Source organism: Danio aesculapii, chromosome 24, assembly GCF_903798145.1.
Source record: "Danio aesculapii chromosome 24, fDanAes4.1, whole genome shotgun sequence".
NCBI classification, from domain to species: Eukaryota; Metazoa; Chordata; class Actinopteri; order Cypriniformes; family Danionidae; genus Danio; species Danio aesculapii.
The window spans coordinates 34,316,935-34,329,939 of record NC_079458.1 but is presented as its reverse complement, the minus strand read 5'-3'; the positions used below and the strand labels follow the sequence as shown (position 1 = coordinate 34,329,939).

General features: G+C 36.2%; 1 protein-coding gene across 8 annotated transcripts in view; it reads left to right on the top strand.

Moving 5' to 3' along the window:
• kmt2ca (lysine (K)-specific methyltransferase 2Ca) overlaps positions 1-10,638 on the top strand; it is a 207,892-nt gene extending 197,254 nt beyond the window's left edge. For 6 of the 8 annotated variants that reach the window (XM_056450456.1, XM_056450455.1, XM_056450453.1 and 3 more), the window contains 7 exons: positions 1,786-1,922; positions 2,319-2,461; positions 3,024-3,192; positions 5,501-5,617; positions 5,715-5,788; positions 6,605-6,713; positions 8,841-10,638. In XM_056450456.1, coding sequence (XP_056306431.1) covers positions 1,786-1,922; positions 2,319-2,461; positions 3,024-3,192; positions 5,501-5,617; positions 5,715-5,788; positions 6,605-6,713; positions 8,841-8,933 — 842 coding nt within the window. In that variant the 3' untranslated portion in view covers positions 8,934-10,638. The remainder of the gene's footprint in view (positions 1-1,785; positions 1,923-2,318; positions 2,462-3,023; positions 3,193-5,500; positions 5,618-5,714; positions 5,789-6,604; positions 6,714-8,840) is intronic. The other 2 variants (XM_056450458.1, XM_056450454.1) reach the window with 1 other exon arrangement.
• The last annotated feature ends 2,367 nt before the right edge of the window (positions 10,639-13,005 follow it).

The following is a 13,005-nucleotide window of genomic DNA, read 5'->3' as shown; positions in this document are numbered from 1 at the left end:
GCGTGAGCCCAATGCAGGAATGCATTAAAGCAATGCAGTTAAAAAACAGCATATTCCTCTATTCTTAACCAACCCCAAGTAATAACAATGACACGCATTCGGTATTAATCCACACAGTGGCAAAAATTTATCTATTTTGAAAATTGAACACGCAACGCGTGTGAGAAACAGCTGATGGTGGCCATAGCAGCAAACAGCAGGAGATCGCAGTCATGAAAGCATTTAAATCAGTAAAGGAAGAGGTACGCGGCATGTTTTCAACGTATTTTTGGACGCGATATGCGACTAGCCCCATACAGATTTAACCTGGGAGATACATTACAAGCACTGATCTATTACAGATACAGGATTACAAACCGGGCAAAGCCATTACAATATACAACACATAATTAAATACATATTGTGCAAACTACAGAAAACGAGGCAACCATTTTAATTACACTTCACGTTGTGTAGGAAGGAGAAACACTTACAGTATCTGGAGGAAGAAAAAACTGGTCCATACAAACTGTGTAACAGTTACTGACAAAGTCCCACATATTCGTAGTCTTTGCTGATCCTTCCTTTAGTAACTGACGGCCGGCGAATCCTGCGCTGCAGGGTAGGTTATTGTATCATTCATCAGAAAAATGACAGGAACAAACACAACACTAGGTTGTTGTCGAAATGAACTTTAACCCTTTATTCCCACTGCTGCAGTCTATCAGTGATAGTAATCTTTGCGTCATGATCAATGCCATGATCCCTTGCACTCTGCTAAGGCACGTTCACGTTTTACCGGATCCGACAGTTCATATTTGATAATGTTTCGTGTCGATGTCAATTCGAACAGCCAATGATTCAGACGAACGACAAATCATTTAAACGAGTTGAACCTTTTATTACAAAATCGATATTTTTAAACATGGTGCATTTTCAGATTTACCCTCAGCTGGATGTTTTCATTTACTTAGAGCTGTGTTGCACACTGCATGGAAGGTCATTTTCAAAAACACATAATAAGGGAATAAACAGGAATCTAACCATTCAAGATTTAGTTTCCCCTAAAATGGAAATTCTGTTCTTAATTACTCACCTTCATGTTGTTCTTCCAATTCCACGAGACCTTTGTTCATCTTTTGAACACAAGTTAAGATATTTGATATGAAAGAGCTTCCTCATTTTCCATAGACAATGATGGTCCTGAGATGTTCACTGTTCAGAAAAGGAACCACAAACTATCAATACCTTATGATTTCGTTGATACAGAGCTCCGAAAAACACTTGTTCACCAAAAAGAAAATTAAAACAGTATTACAGTATTCGCCAGCATCTTCTCTACTGCGTCAGGTTTACTACAGGCAACACAACGTGTTTAACATTAGACTCCGCCATCTACATTGTAACATTGTATTGTCCATCATCAATGCACACCTTGATGTTTGCAAACAAAGTCCTTTCTTTTTCTGTACTTTCAATGTCTCTGAAACATTGCTGTCTATGGAGGGTCAGAGATCTCTCAGATTTAATACAAAATATTTTGATTTGTTTTCCGAAGATGAACTAAGATATGATTTGAAAAACCTGAGGGTGAGTAATTAATCACTGAAAACATTCATTCATTATAAAAACAGCCTACGGTGATGTTGCAGAATTCATTCATTATGAAAAATCATTTCATAGTCCAGGTTGATATTACTCAATATTAAGTGTATTTCAGACCCTAATCAAGCCAAAGGTGAAATTGACAAGGAACCTAATATTCACCAGGAGTAACTATGAGATTTTGCTCATGTTGTGGTGCAGGTGTGTGGGATAAAGTTCTGGAGCCTGTGGCGGAGAGAAGAAATGAGACCGGATTTCTGAGGCTCTTCCCTGTTTACCTGAAGGGAGAGGACCTATTTGGCCTGACTGTATCTGCAGTTACTAGGATTGTGGAATCTGTAAGTGAAATGTCAAATATTTAATAACTCTCATTCACTTATTAAGATGAAACATTCTCTCAATGTTGTATTCAATACATGGTTTCAGATGTGTGTTGTGTGGAAAAAATCAAGCAGAAACACACGGCAAATTAGATTTCTGAAATGTTTGTTTGCATTTCTCTGTTAAATGAATGTCTGCATCTCATCTTTTGTTGGCATGATAATAACAATCATAATTTTCAGTATGGCCTCCTCTTGTTTATAAACAAGTATGTTGTAATTAAAAGGCTTTAAATTCCATGGACTGATTAAAAAAAATAGATAAATAAATAAATAAAAATCAGTTGCCTGTGACATTTCAAATCTTTATTTCTTTATTAGCATTCCTGTTGTAACAATAATCTTTGCCTTCAGCTTCCTGGAGTGGAGGTATGCGAGCAGTACACGTTTCGTTATGGACGAAACCCACTGATGCAGCTCCCCTTGGCCATCAACCCCTCTGGATGTGCCCGCTCTGAACCCAAAGCTTGCACACACATCAAGAGGTTTGTGTTAAGGTATTCTGTATAACTTAAACTTTTTTTCGTCCGTGTTTGTACTGGATTTCCAGCTATCCCTGTGTTCTGTGAGTCTACATCAATTTATGTCCCGGTTTACACTGCAAGGATGATTTTCCTGTGAGTTACCATTACACACAATCGGTCATTGAGCATCCAAATGATGGAAATTGGTTCATTTTGAGTTTGTCGTTGACAGAGATTTCAATGTAGTCAAGAAGTAATTAGGTCATTTAAATGAATGACTATGATTTATTTAAAAGAACCTCCTTGTAAACCAAACTCATCTGTTTGTGGATCAATCTACATGTTCATGTTGTATGTTTGCGTGTCGTCTATTTAGATTACATCAGCAGTGTTAGTCTCTATTATCTCATTAACTGCTCAAATAAGTATTCAGTTGTTTTGTTGTAGCATTGTAGCATTCATTATATGAATAGGACAGAATTTGTCATTTGAATGCATTAATGGAACTGGACACTTTAACTGTTTGTCTTCTCTGATTTGAAGAATTATGTGTTCTCCTCATAATGAGGCATGTTTGCTTGTTTTTCTCATGTAGACCTCATACCCTGACTAGCACGTCGAAGGCCCTGCAGACCCCTGGGATCCCAGCTGAGATCGGTGTCCCTCCATACAGCAAGCATTTTGTCCATTCCAAGTCTGCTCAGTACCGCCGCATGAATGCTGAGTGGAAGTCCAACGTCTACCTGGCTCGTTCACGCATACAGGTAGAGAGATCATGCTTAAATTTCAGGTTGTTAGTGAAAATTATAGTTTCGTAGCTAAGAAGTGACTTTGTTTATAGTATGTTACTGTTCTTACTATTTCAACAGTATATAGTCTATATATCTGGAAGCATAAACTACTGTGCCTGGGTGACAATTTTTCATTGCTTAATGACTACATTCAATCCTTTCAATCAGAGTCCAATCATTCTTGGTTGCATTTCCCAAAAACCAACGTTCAGTTCCGTCATTAGCAACATTGATAGAGATTCTATATACAGTTGAAGTCAAAATGATTAGCTCTCATGTGAATTTTTTTTCTTTTTCAAATATTTCCCAAATAATGTTTAACAGCAAAGACTTTTTCACAGTATTTCCTATAATTTTTTTTCTTCTGAAGAAAACCTTAATTGTTTTGTTTTGGCTAGAATAAATGCTGTTTTAAATATTAAAAAAAATGATTTCAAGGTCAACAACCCAAATAAAACATCGTTATACAGACCCCCTAGTTTTTGTGATTTTGTGATCGCTGAATCCAACGCAAAAACAACAAAAAGTCTAAAATTTCTAATTAAACACAACAATCATCAAATTAAATAATCTCATTAAACATACAATTCCAAACCATATTAAAATTTCATTTATTTCAGTGTGCAATTAATTGCTTTACTTATAGACGTTGCAAACGTAGTGCACGTGATGTATTTGAGTGTAACACGACATGGAAGTGGGGGAAAATAGTTTTGCAGCCTATGCAGTAAGTAGATGTGGATGAAGCGCGAGTGATTTACATGTAAAGTCAATGCAAAGATGCGATTAGACATCCTGTGGCGCAAATTGTGTGAATAACACGTGAATTGGGCGTTTTGTGCATTTGACGCACTTCAGACTGCAAAAGAAAGTGGGAGCAAACATCTAACAAACGAATCAATGGAACAGACAGAAAGGCAAGCAGCTTACAATGGTGGAAATTGGTTCGTGACCGAATTGAGGGACATTATTTTTGCTTTCGATGTCAAATCGATAAATGATTTAGCTTAACTCTTTCCCTGCCGTTGACGAAAAAAAACACTTCCCTCCCATTGACATGCCCTAGCGCATGTCCTGAGTGAGGTACATGATTTCAGATGCTCCAGGGAGTTAAATATGAGAAGGAGAAAGTAAGATCATGGATAAAAATAAGAGTTATACAACCTTCCTTTGATTTAATCCCTACCCTTTTAGATCTGTTTTAGATCTTGTCTTGACAAGAGATCAAAATAAAGTAGGCTACCTAATATCGTAAATAAAAATAAAATATAAAAAATGATATATGATATCTTAATCACAAAATTGTCCCCAAATTTTTATTGCAAAAAAACACAAAAAAATATATTAAAATTACGGAGAAACTAGGTGGTGTGGTTATACAATGATTTGCCTACAGTAATTATCCTTATTAACCTATGCCTAGAGAATCTACCTTCTGTTATACAGAGATGGAGGAAAAATATACAGGGGACCTAATAACTCAGGAGAGCTAATAATTCTGGCTTTAACTGTATATAAGGATTATTTGTAGCTCAACCTTATAATTTAATATGAATTATGTGAGTTCTTTTGCATGAAAATCCCCTAACCAGAAATGAAACCCATAATTTAAAACACGGTAGTCATGTGTGTGGAAAAAAGGTGGATATTTAGCAAGCAGTACAATGATTCAGTCCTGTGGCCAAATCAAGCTGTCTGTGTATAAGAGTATAAGAGTCAGGACTGATTGGACGTTGTACTTAGACGACTGGAAGAAGGAGAATTTGAGAAAAATATGATAGCATGTGTCATATGTCATTCCGCTCTTTCTGCATCATTGCACATGCATAGTACTTTCCAGTTTCGTTTATTTTTAATTCCTGGCTCCATTTACATGTCCTCTCAATTGGACTAGAAAGCTCAGACGAATTGATTAAGGGTTCTGCATGAAGGCTTTTTTTTAAACCCAGTTATGCCATTAATCCAACTGCTAAAATAGTATTTGGTTTCATGTTCATGTTGAGTGTAATATTATTAATTGACTTTTTTTTGTTTTCTTATTGAGCTGTTAGCAGTTGTCATTTTTACTCTTAAATAAATTAATAATGTAAAACGTTTTGTTATTTTATTTTGATGTTATTGATGTTATTAGACATTAATATTTTAAATACAGTAAGCAGAAATAATCTAGTTTTCTGTTACGGACATAACCTTTATCTTAATCCTTTACCATTTTCTGTCTTAATTGTTATAAATTGGTCAAACATGTAATAATTCGCGTTTCTGCATTATTTTACTTTAGGGTTTAGGGTTGTATGCTGCGAGAGACATTGAAAAATACACTATGGTTATTGAATACATTGGTACCATCATTCGCAGTGAGGTGGCAAACAGGAAAGAGAAGATGTATGAGGCACAGGTATGCATTAGAATCAAATGTAAATCGAAACATCTTTCTGAACAGGTTTTTGTTTTGTGCAAAAGTAAACTGATGTTATTGCTTTTTATTTTTGCAGAATCGTGGAGTTTACATGTTTCGCATCGATAGTGAGCATGTGATTGATGCTACTATTACAGGGGGACCTGCAAGGTGGAAAATTTACTTGATTTTCTTAACATGCCATTACTGTTTGCTCTAGATACTATACTATATACCAGGGGTTCCCAAACTTTTCAGCCCACAAACCCCCCAAAATAAGAATGACTGTGATTCATGACCCCCACTTTCCTCTGAGGAGGTTATAAATATACAAATCTTGCATGTTGCTCCATTCTTGGTATAATTTTGGAGACCACTTGGAGCTCATCCTCCATGTTCAGTCATGGCCTGTGTATATATTTAATTTATGTGAGTGCCTTAAAGGTGTCAGAAAATTTAACATGGTGCCATAAAATCAATCTGCTGCATCTGACGCTGTTGCTGTGTCTTTAATATAACGTAATCACCCCAGAGGTCGCAATCCAATAAGAAAAAACTAAATAATAAATCAAAGGCTGAAGGATTTTTATTTGCATGTTGTTGTTTTTTTAATGTAACCATTAACTAATATTTTTTTTGTTTGTAGGTTATGGATTAAATATGGTAATTTTAATAGTTTATTCAAATGAATTTGATTATTGGAAATCACCAAGTAAGGACCAAGATATTTGCCTTCGACTGGCCGGCATTCATCTAGTTTGAATGAGGATGGGGATGATGCTTCCTCAATATGAAAATCCACAGTTATTGACGCTTTTAAATATCTGCTACAACTTGTTTGCTGCTCAAAACTTGTACCGGGATTCGTTAAACATCCCAACTGATTTGAATTGGATCACATTTTAAGCGATTTTCACGTGAATCTCACTTGTGTAGCATATTTGACTTGATCAGTTTTGGATTTCTAACTTGCCTTCTATTCATCAGGTATATCAACCACTCCTGTGCACCCAACTGCATTACTGAGGTTGTGGCTTTGGAGAGGGGTCACAAAATCATTATCAGTTCCAACCGCAGAATCCAAAGAGGCGAAGAGGTGTGTATTGTAAAAAGAGCTACTCTTCAATACATTGTTCTTTGACATAAGCTTTGTGTCTATAACCTTTTGATGTTAACTCCATAGCCCTGTGTTAATGGCAGTTGTTAATTATTGCATCGGAAACGAGTGATGGAAATGCCAAATTTCTCAAAAAAAAAAATCCCTTAGTTCACAAAATAAAAAAAATATACTGGTAAATATAGTTTTACTAGTTATATTAAATATTAGTTGTAACAATACACCAGTGCCACTGTTCACTGTATTTACTCATTTGGTTCATTTGGTTTAGTTTGCTAAGGCGGCAGGGCTTGTGGAACACTGTTAGAACACTTGATTCACTTTTGACTCAGTAATAGCAATAATTAAACTGTATTCACTTCATACACTGGCTTCACATGTTTTTGTTTATTGCAGTCAGCTGATCTTAATAAACTAAAATGAAATCTCTCCACAGCAGTATAGTCAGAAATAAACAGTTTTTGCTTCCATACGGAATCCCATTTGGAATGTTCCAAAACACCTCGTATCACTAAGGATGGCTGACGCAAAACTGACGTTTCGACACCGTGTCGAGATCCCAAAGCGCAAGTGTTTCGAAACACCGCACCGAAGCATGATCCGAAACACCCAGCTCTCGTGTAGCCTAGTGGACCATGCGTGTGCACAACGTAACTGTGCTGCAAATGTCCCGAGTGCAAATCCAGACACAGAAATTGTGACGATGTATTTTATTAATGTTACTTTTTTTTATGACCAAAACAAGACATATTTATTCACAAAGTGTTCATTCGGATGTCAGACCAATGTTAAAGCAAAACACATTACAAGAACAGAACATTTAAAAATGTCTATAACCCTGGGTTCAAACCCATTATATCTGCATGCTAGTCAGGAACTCTCACCGCTCCACTAAATCATTTGAATCCTCAACTCTACAATGTGGGGTTTGACACCTCAATTTACTGAACTGTTTCTTTGCTGAAGCTGTTCCAAAGCAATACATAAAAATGACCACTAGGTGTCACTGAGATGGGTTTTGAAACATTTTGAAGCTTCGACATTACACCCATGTGACTCCATTAAACTTGCCTTGTTTACTGTTGTACCAGTACTACAGTCAGCTGCTCCAACAACTTGATGGAAACTAATTTACTTCATATTTGGGATTTTATTGATATTTTTTCAGTCTTTGAAAAGATTCTTTGCACATTAGGATGGAAAACTAGTCATTGGCATTCATACTAAGCAATTAGGTGAACTGAATGAGTCTCAATCTCATGCTAATTCTGAAAAATTCCACAATCAGAAATAATGTCTTTTTAATCCTTATTTTCAACTGTGTGAAGCTGCTTTGACATGATTGATATTGTAAAAAGCGCTATGGTCATATCCATTTCACCCTGTAGCCAGAGACCAGTTACTCACTGAAGCTAAGCAGGGCTGAGCCTGATCAGTACCTGGATGGAAGACCACATGGAAAAACTAGGCTGCTGTTGGAAGTGGTGTTAGTATGGCCAGCAGGGGGCACTCAACCTGCAGTCTGTGTAAGTCCTAATGCCCCAGTATAGTGAAGGGGACACTATACTGTCAGTGAGTGCAGTCTTTCAGATGAGACGTTAAACCGAGGTCCTGACTCTGGACCCATGACACTTCTTGTAAAGAGTAGGGGTGTAACCCTGATGCCCTGGCCAAATTTCCTCCATCGGCCCTTACTCATCATAGCCTCCCAGTCATCCCCATCCACCGAATTGGCTCTATCACTGTCTCTCCACTCCACCTATTGTTGGTCTGTGGTGAGCGCACTGGCACCGTTGTCCTGTGGCTGCCGTCGCATCATCCAAGTGGATGCTGCACACTGGTGGTGGTGTGGAGAGACCACCCTCATGATTGTGAAGTGCTTTGGGTGTATGGCCATACACAATAAATGTGCTATACAAATACACATTACATTCACATTATAGAAATAAAGATAAAGAGGTAAAACCAGTTCATTCTGCCAGTCTGAGAGGCATTTGCTCTTAAAACAATATACTAAAATGTAGCCTTCATGCTGACTAGATTGACGCTTAACATTCCGGTCACCTTTTTTCCCTCTCTTTTTCTCTCTTTCTCTCTCTCTTCCAGTTGTGTTACGACTACAAGTTTGATCTGGAGGACGATCAGCATAAAATCCCCTGTCACTGCGGTGCCGTTAACTGCAGGAAGTGGATGAATTGAAAGAGTTCTCCGTCAAGACAGAATCCATCATATGCATTCCTTTCTTAGACCCAAGAAATGTACGACATAGACCGCAGAACTGTAAAGGGGGTCTAAAGGTATGGATTTTGACTCCAGGGGGTCTGTTTTTGGTTCAGTTGGTAAAGAGTTGTCATATAGTTTATGATCGAGCACCTTCACCTAAATTAAATGAATAGGCTGCACACTGGTAACTCTGAATTGCAAAGACAATGTAAATGTGTTTTTTCTGGATGAAAGATGAGATGGTGAGCGAGTGCTAAACAGGATTTTCAGGTGGGCTTAGGCTTGAAAGTGCTGGCCACAGCCTTATTTACATATATAGAGGCAGGTCCTCTGGATAAAGAAATATATACACAAATATATATATATACATACACATGTAGTTACAGAAATGTAGACACCACTGAACAAGGAATGTACTGAGAAGACTTCCTTAGGGATTAAGCTAAGGGAATTATTAACTTGCACTAAAACAGAAAGATACCGTTTAAATACTTGATTCCATGAGTCAGTTTATTTGTTTCGTTTCTCCTTTGCTTTGATTTCTGTAAAATAAGAGACAGCTTTTGTATTTATTATGGATTGAAGCTATTTTTAAAGATGCGGAAAAGCAGAGTCGAGCTGCTGGGAAAGCCTGCCGATTGAACAGAACATGTTACTTTATATGATGTGTAAATATCCGTCTATAATGAAACATTTTTAAATACTCGACCAAATGTTACCTTAACTTTATCATAGCTGTCTGGGTGACCTTTTGTTTGTTTTCAACAAAACGGCAGAAAATTAAAAAAAAATATGACGAAAAAAATCTATATATTTAAGAAGGATGTGGAGATATCATTTTGAGAGTTTATGTATTGTATAAAGATGTACAGAATCTGTAAAAATGAAAGAATTCAGAGTATTTTTGTTGTATTTAGAATGTAGAATCAATATTGTCTAAAATGATCTGACCACTTGAAGAACTCTTTCCTTACCTTTCCTTTTTTTGCCATTTTTATATATATTTTCGCAATCGAGAACGAGCACCAATCATGCCGAGGCGATTAATCTCTTAACTCTGTTCATCAGATTAGTGTGCACTGTGAATTCCCACCCTTAATGCGTTTAATAATGCTCTACTTAACTCTCTGCAGCCTAGATGAAGTTCCATGCCTTTCACGTTCAGAAAACTCCATGCTTCATGAAATGTAACGTACGCTTCTTTCTTGTTTACATTTAACCGATAAAAGAGGATTTATTTTTGGTTTGTGGAAAACGTCAGAATCACGGTATGATGTCACAAACTCCGATTAGCTAAATAATTCAAACCCGGTGGTAGCCATTTGCAGACCGGTTTGAGATGAAGTTTTTTCACGCGGACTGCAGTTGTTGGTATTCTTACGCGGTCCTGAGCTTGTAATATACATGGCATGATGTATTTTTTCAATTTTTCGGATAAATCAATTGTACATAATTTCTCAATGACTGGATGTAATAAAATTTTGTTCTTGGATATTTTTTTTCTCCCCCTTCTTGTACAATATCCAGACATTTAACAGTATTTGTCTTTTTCTTTGTCCTGTATAGTAGTATCCGATGTTTAAAACAGAGCTTTTTTTTGGAAGTATACAACGTGTGGGTTTTGGAGTTTGTGGAATCAAGATTTAGAAACATTTACAAAAATAAAATATTTTACATCATATTCCTTTTCTGTGTTCATTATGGGGGGGGTCGTCAAAAATTTTCATTTTAATATGCGTTTAATTTTATAATACGATATTGGAAAAATAGGACATGATATTTTGCTTTGCTGTGATATACAATACAGTTAGGTTCATAAATATTTGGAAATCGACACAATTCTAATATTTTTGGCTCTATACCCCAACACAATGGATTTGAAATTAAACGAACAAGATATGCTTTAACTGCAGACTGTCAGCTTTAATTTACATCCAAATCAGGTGAACGCTGTAGGAATTACAGCGGTTTACATATGCCATGTTCAAAGTCACTTAAATCACCTTTCTTCCCAATTCTGATGCCTGGTTTGAACTGCTGCAGATTGCCTTGACCAGGTCTACATGCCTAAATGCATTGAGTTGCTGTCGCGTGATTGGCTGATTAGAAAATTGTGTTACCGAGCAGTTGGACAGATGTACCTAATAAAGTGGCCGGGAGTGTATATATACTGTATATAGCAGCAGTCAGATTTATTTTTACTCGCCTTGCAATGTGATATGAAATTGTCACCAGTAGATGGAGAAAAAAAAGGATGTGAATGAAAATATGCATTTTGAAGCTATTTTAGTAGAAAAAAAATCTGTTATAAAATGGGTAGTTCATGTTGTTGATTGTCCAATGGGTAGTTCATGTTGTCATACAGTATGTGGCCATCATGAAGGAACATTCTAATGAACTCTAATAAATGCTACAGAGCTGATCTGTAGCTAATTCGCTTTCTTTAACACCTTATTTTGATAATAACATGAATACACAATTGGTGAATGAATGAATGAAATGTCAAAAAGGTGAAACACATAAACGAGCACACACACACACACACACACACACACACACACACACTGGAGTCTCATATTGGCCACCTACTTGATAAATGTGGGCATGATATTTATTGTATGTAGGCTATTGTTCTAGAGTCAGCCAGTAAAACATGTGCCAGGGTTGTGGATCACTCACCGTGGTGACCCCGGATGAAGAACTGAATATGCAGAGAGGTGAGTGAGTTGGACTACAATTGAATTACTTCACAAAAATAATTCACAGTTTGCAAGCATTGAAATCTCCAACTGCTGGCGACACCTGCTGGCCAAAAGTGTGTACATTCAACCAAAGCTCAATCCCAAACATGCATATTAAGCTCTTAAAAACGTCGTATTGAAAATATACTCTTTTAAATGCAATTAATTATGGAATAAAAACACTTAATAAAAAAGTTTATGTAAAAGTTTACTGGCAGCATTGAAGAATTACAATAATAAAATAGTGAGTAGAGCAACAGAATCCATGTCGTCTACTCAATTTGACAACTTATGTACAGCTAAACTATTATTATTATTATTATTATTATTATTATTATTATTAGTGGTAGTAGTAGTAGTAGTATTGTTGTTGTTTTTTTACCTAAAGTATGTTATTAGCTTTCAAGTACGTTTTTTAATGTTCGTTAATTTTTTTGTTTATTTGTTTGTTATAAAAATAAATTTGCACAAATATATATACTTTTATTAAATATATAAATTTCAATGTACTTTATGCTATACAAATATTACAAGACATGTAAAATGTATTCATATAAACTCATTTAAAAGCATATACTGTGGTAATGACTACTTTAGCTATAAGCTACACATACTGTACTAATGTAATAGGTTCCATCGCGGCGTCGTCATGGTTATTTAAGAACGTTTGAATTCTGTGAAATGGAATGTTCTACTTTTTACATCATACCGAGTCGTCGAATGATCGTAAGTACATTTTATACTGTGCTCTTCACCTTTTTTATGTTAATAAATCTGTTTTTTCTGTTAAAAATGTTTAATATTTCAGAAGACATACTGTTTTTAGCTAAATTATTGTATTATAGCCGCTTTTCCGCTGTCCGGTTTTGGTTAAAGGTGTCTGGCAGACTAAAAACCCTGGCGGTGACCAGAGTTAAAGGTCTTAATAGGCCGGGCAGTTGAAAAGCAGCTGTTGTTTTGAGACTAACGTTACACGCAGTGAAATACACATTCACAATGTTATACTGTGGGTGTTTTGAGCAGGGATAAAAGTAACTTTTTTAATAAAAACCTAATTAACAAAACAATATTTTTGTTGTGGTAACTAACTCTATCAAGACCAGGTGTTATTTTGTATCAATGTAGAACAGCTCCAATATACTGTTACTTCACGTCAAACAAAAGTTGGACATTGTTACTTTTGACCCCATAGGCTTGGATGAGCATGGGTGGGTCAGAGGTAACACAATATTTTCTAGATTTACTGGCTTAATCTTGTTTATTTGAAATATATTTGACTATGACCTTGTTCATGTTAACTGCAAACA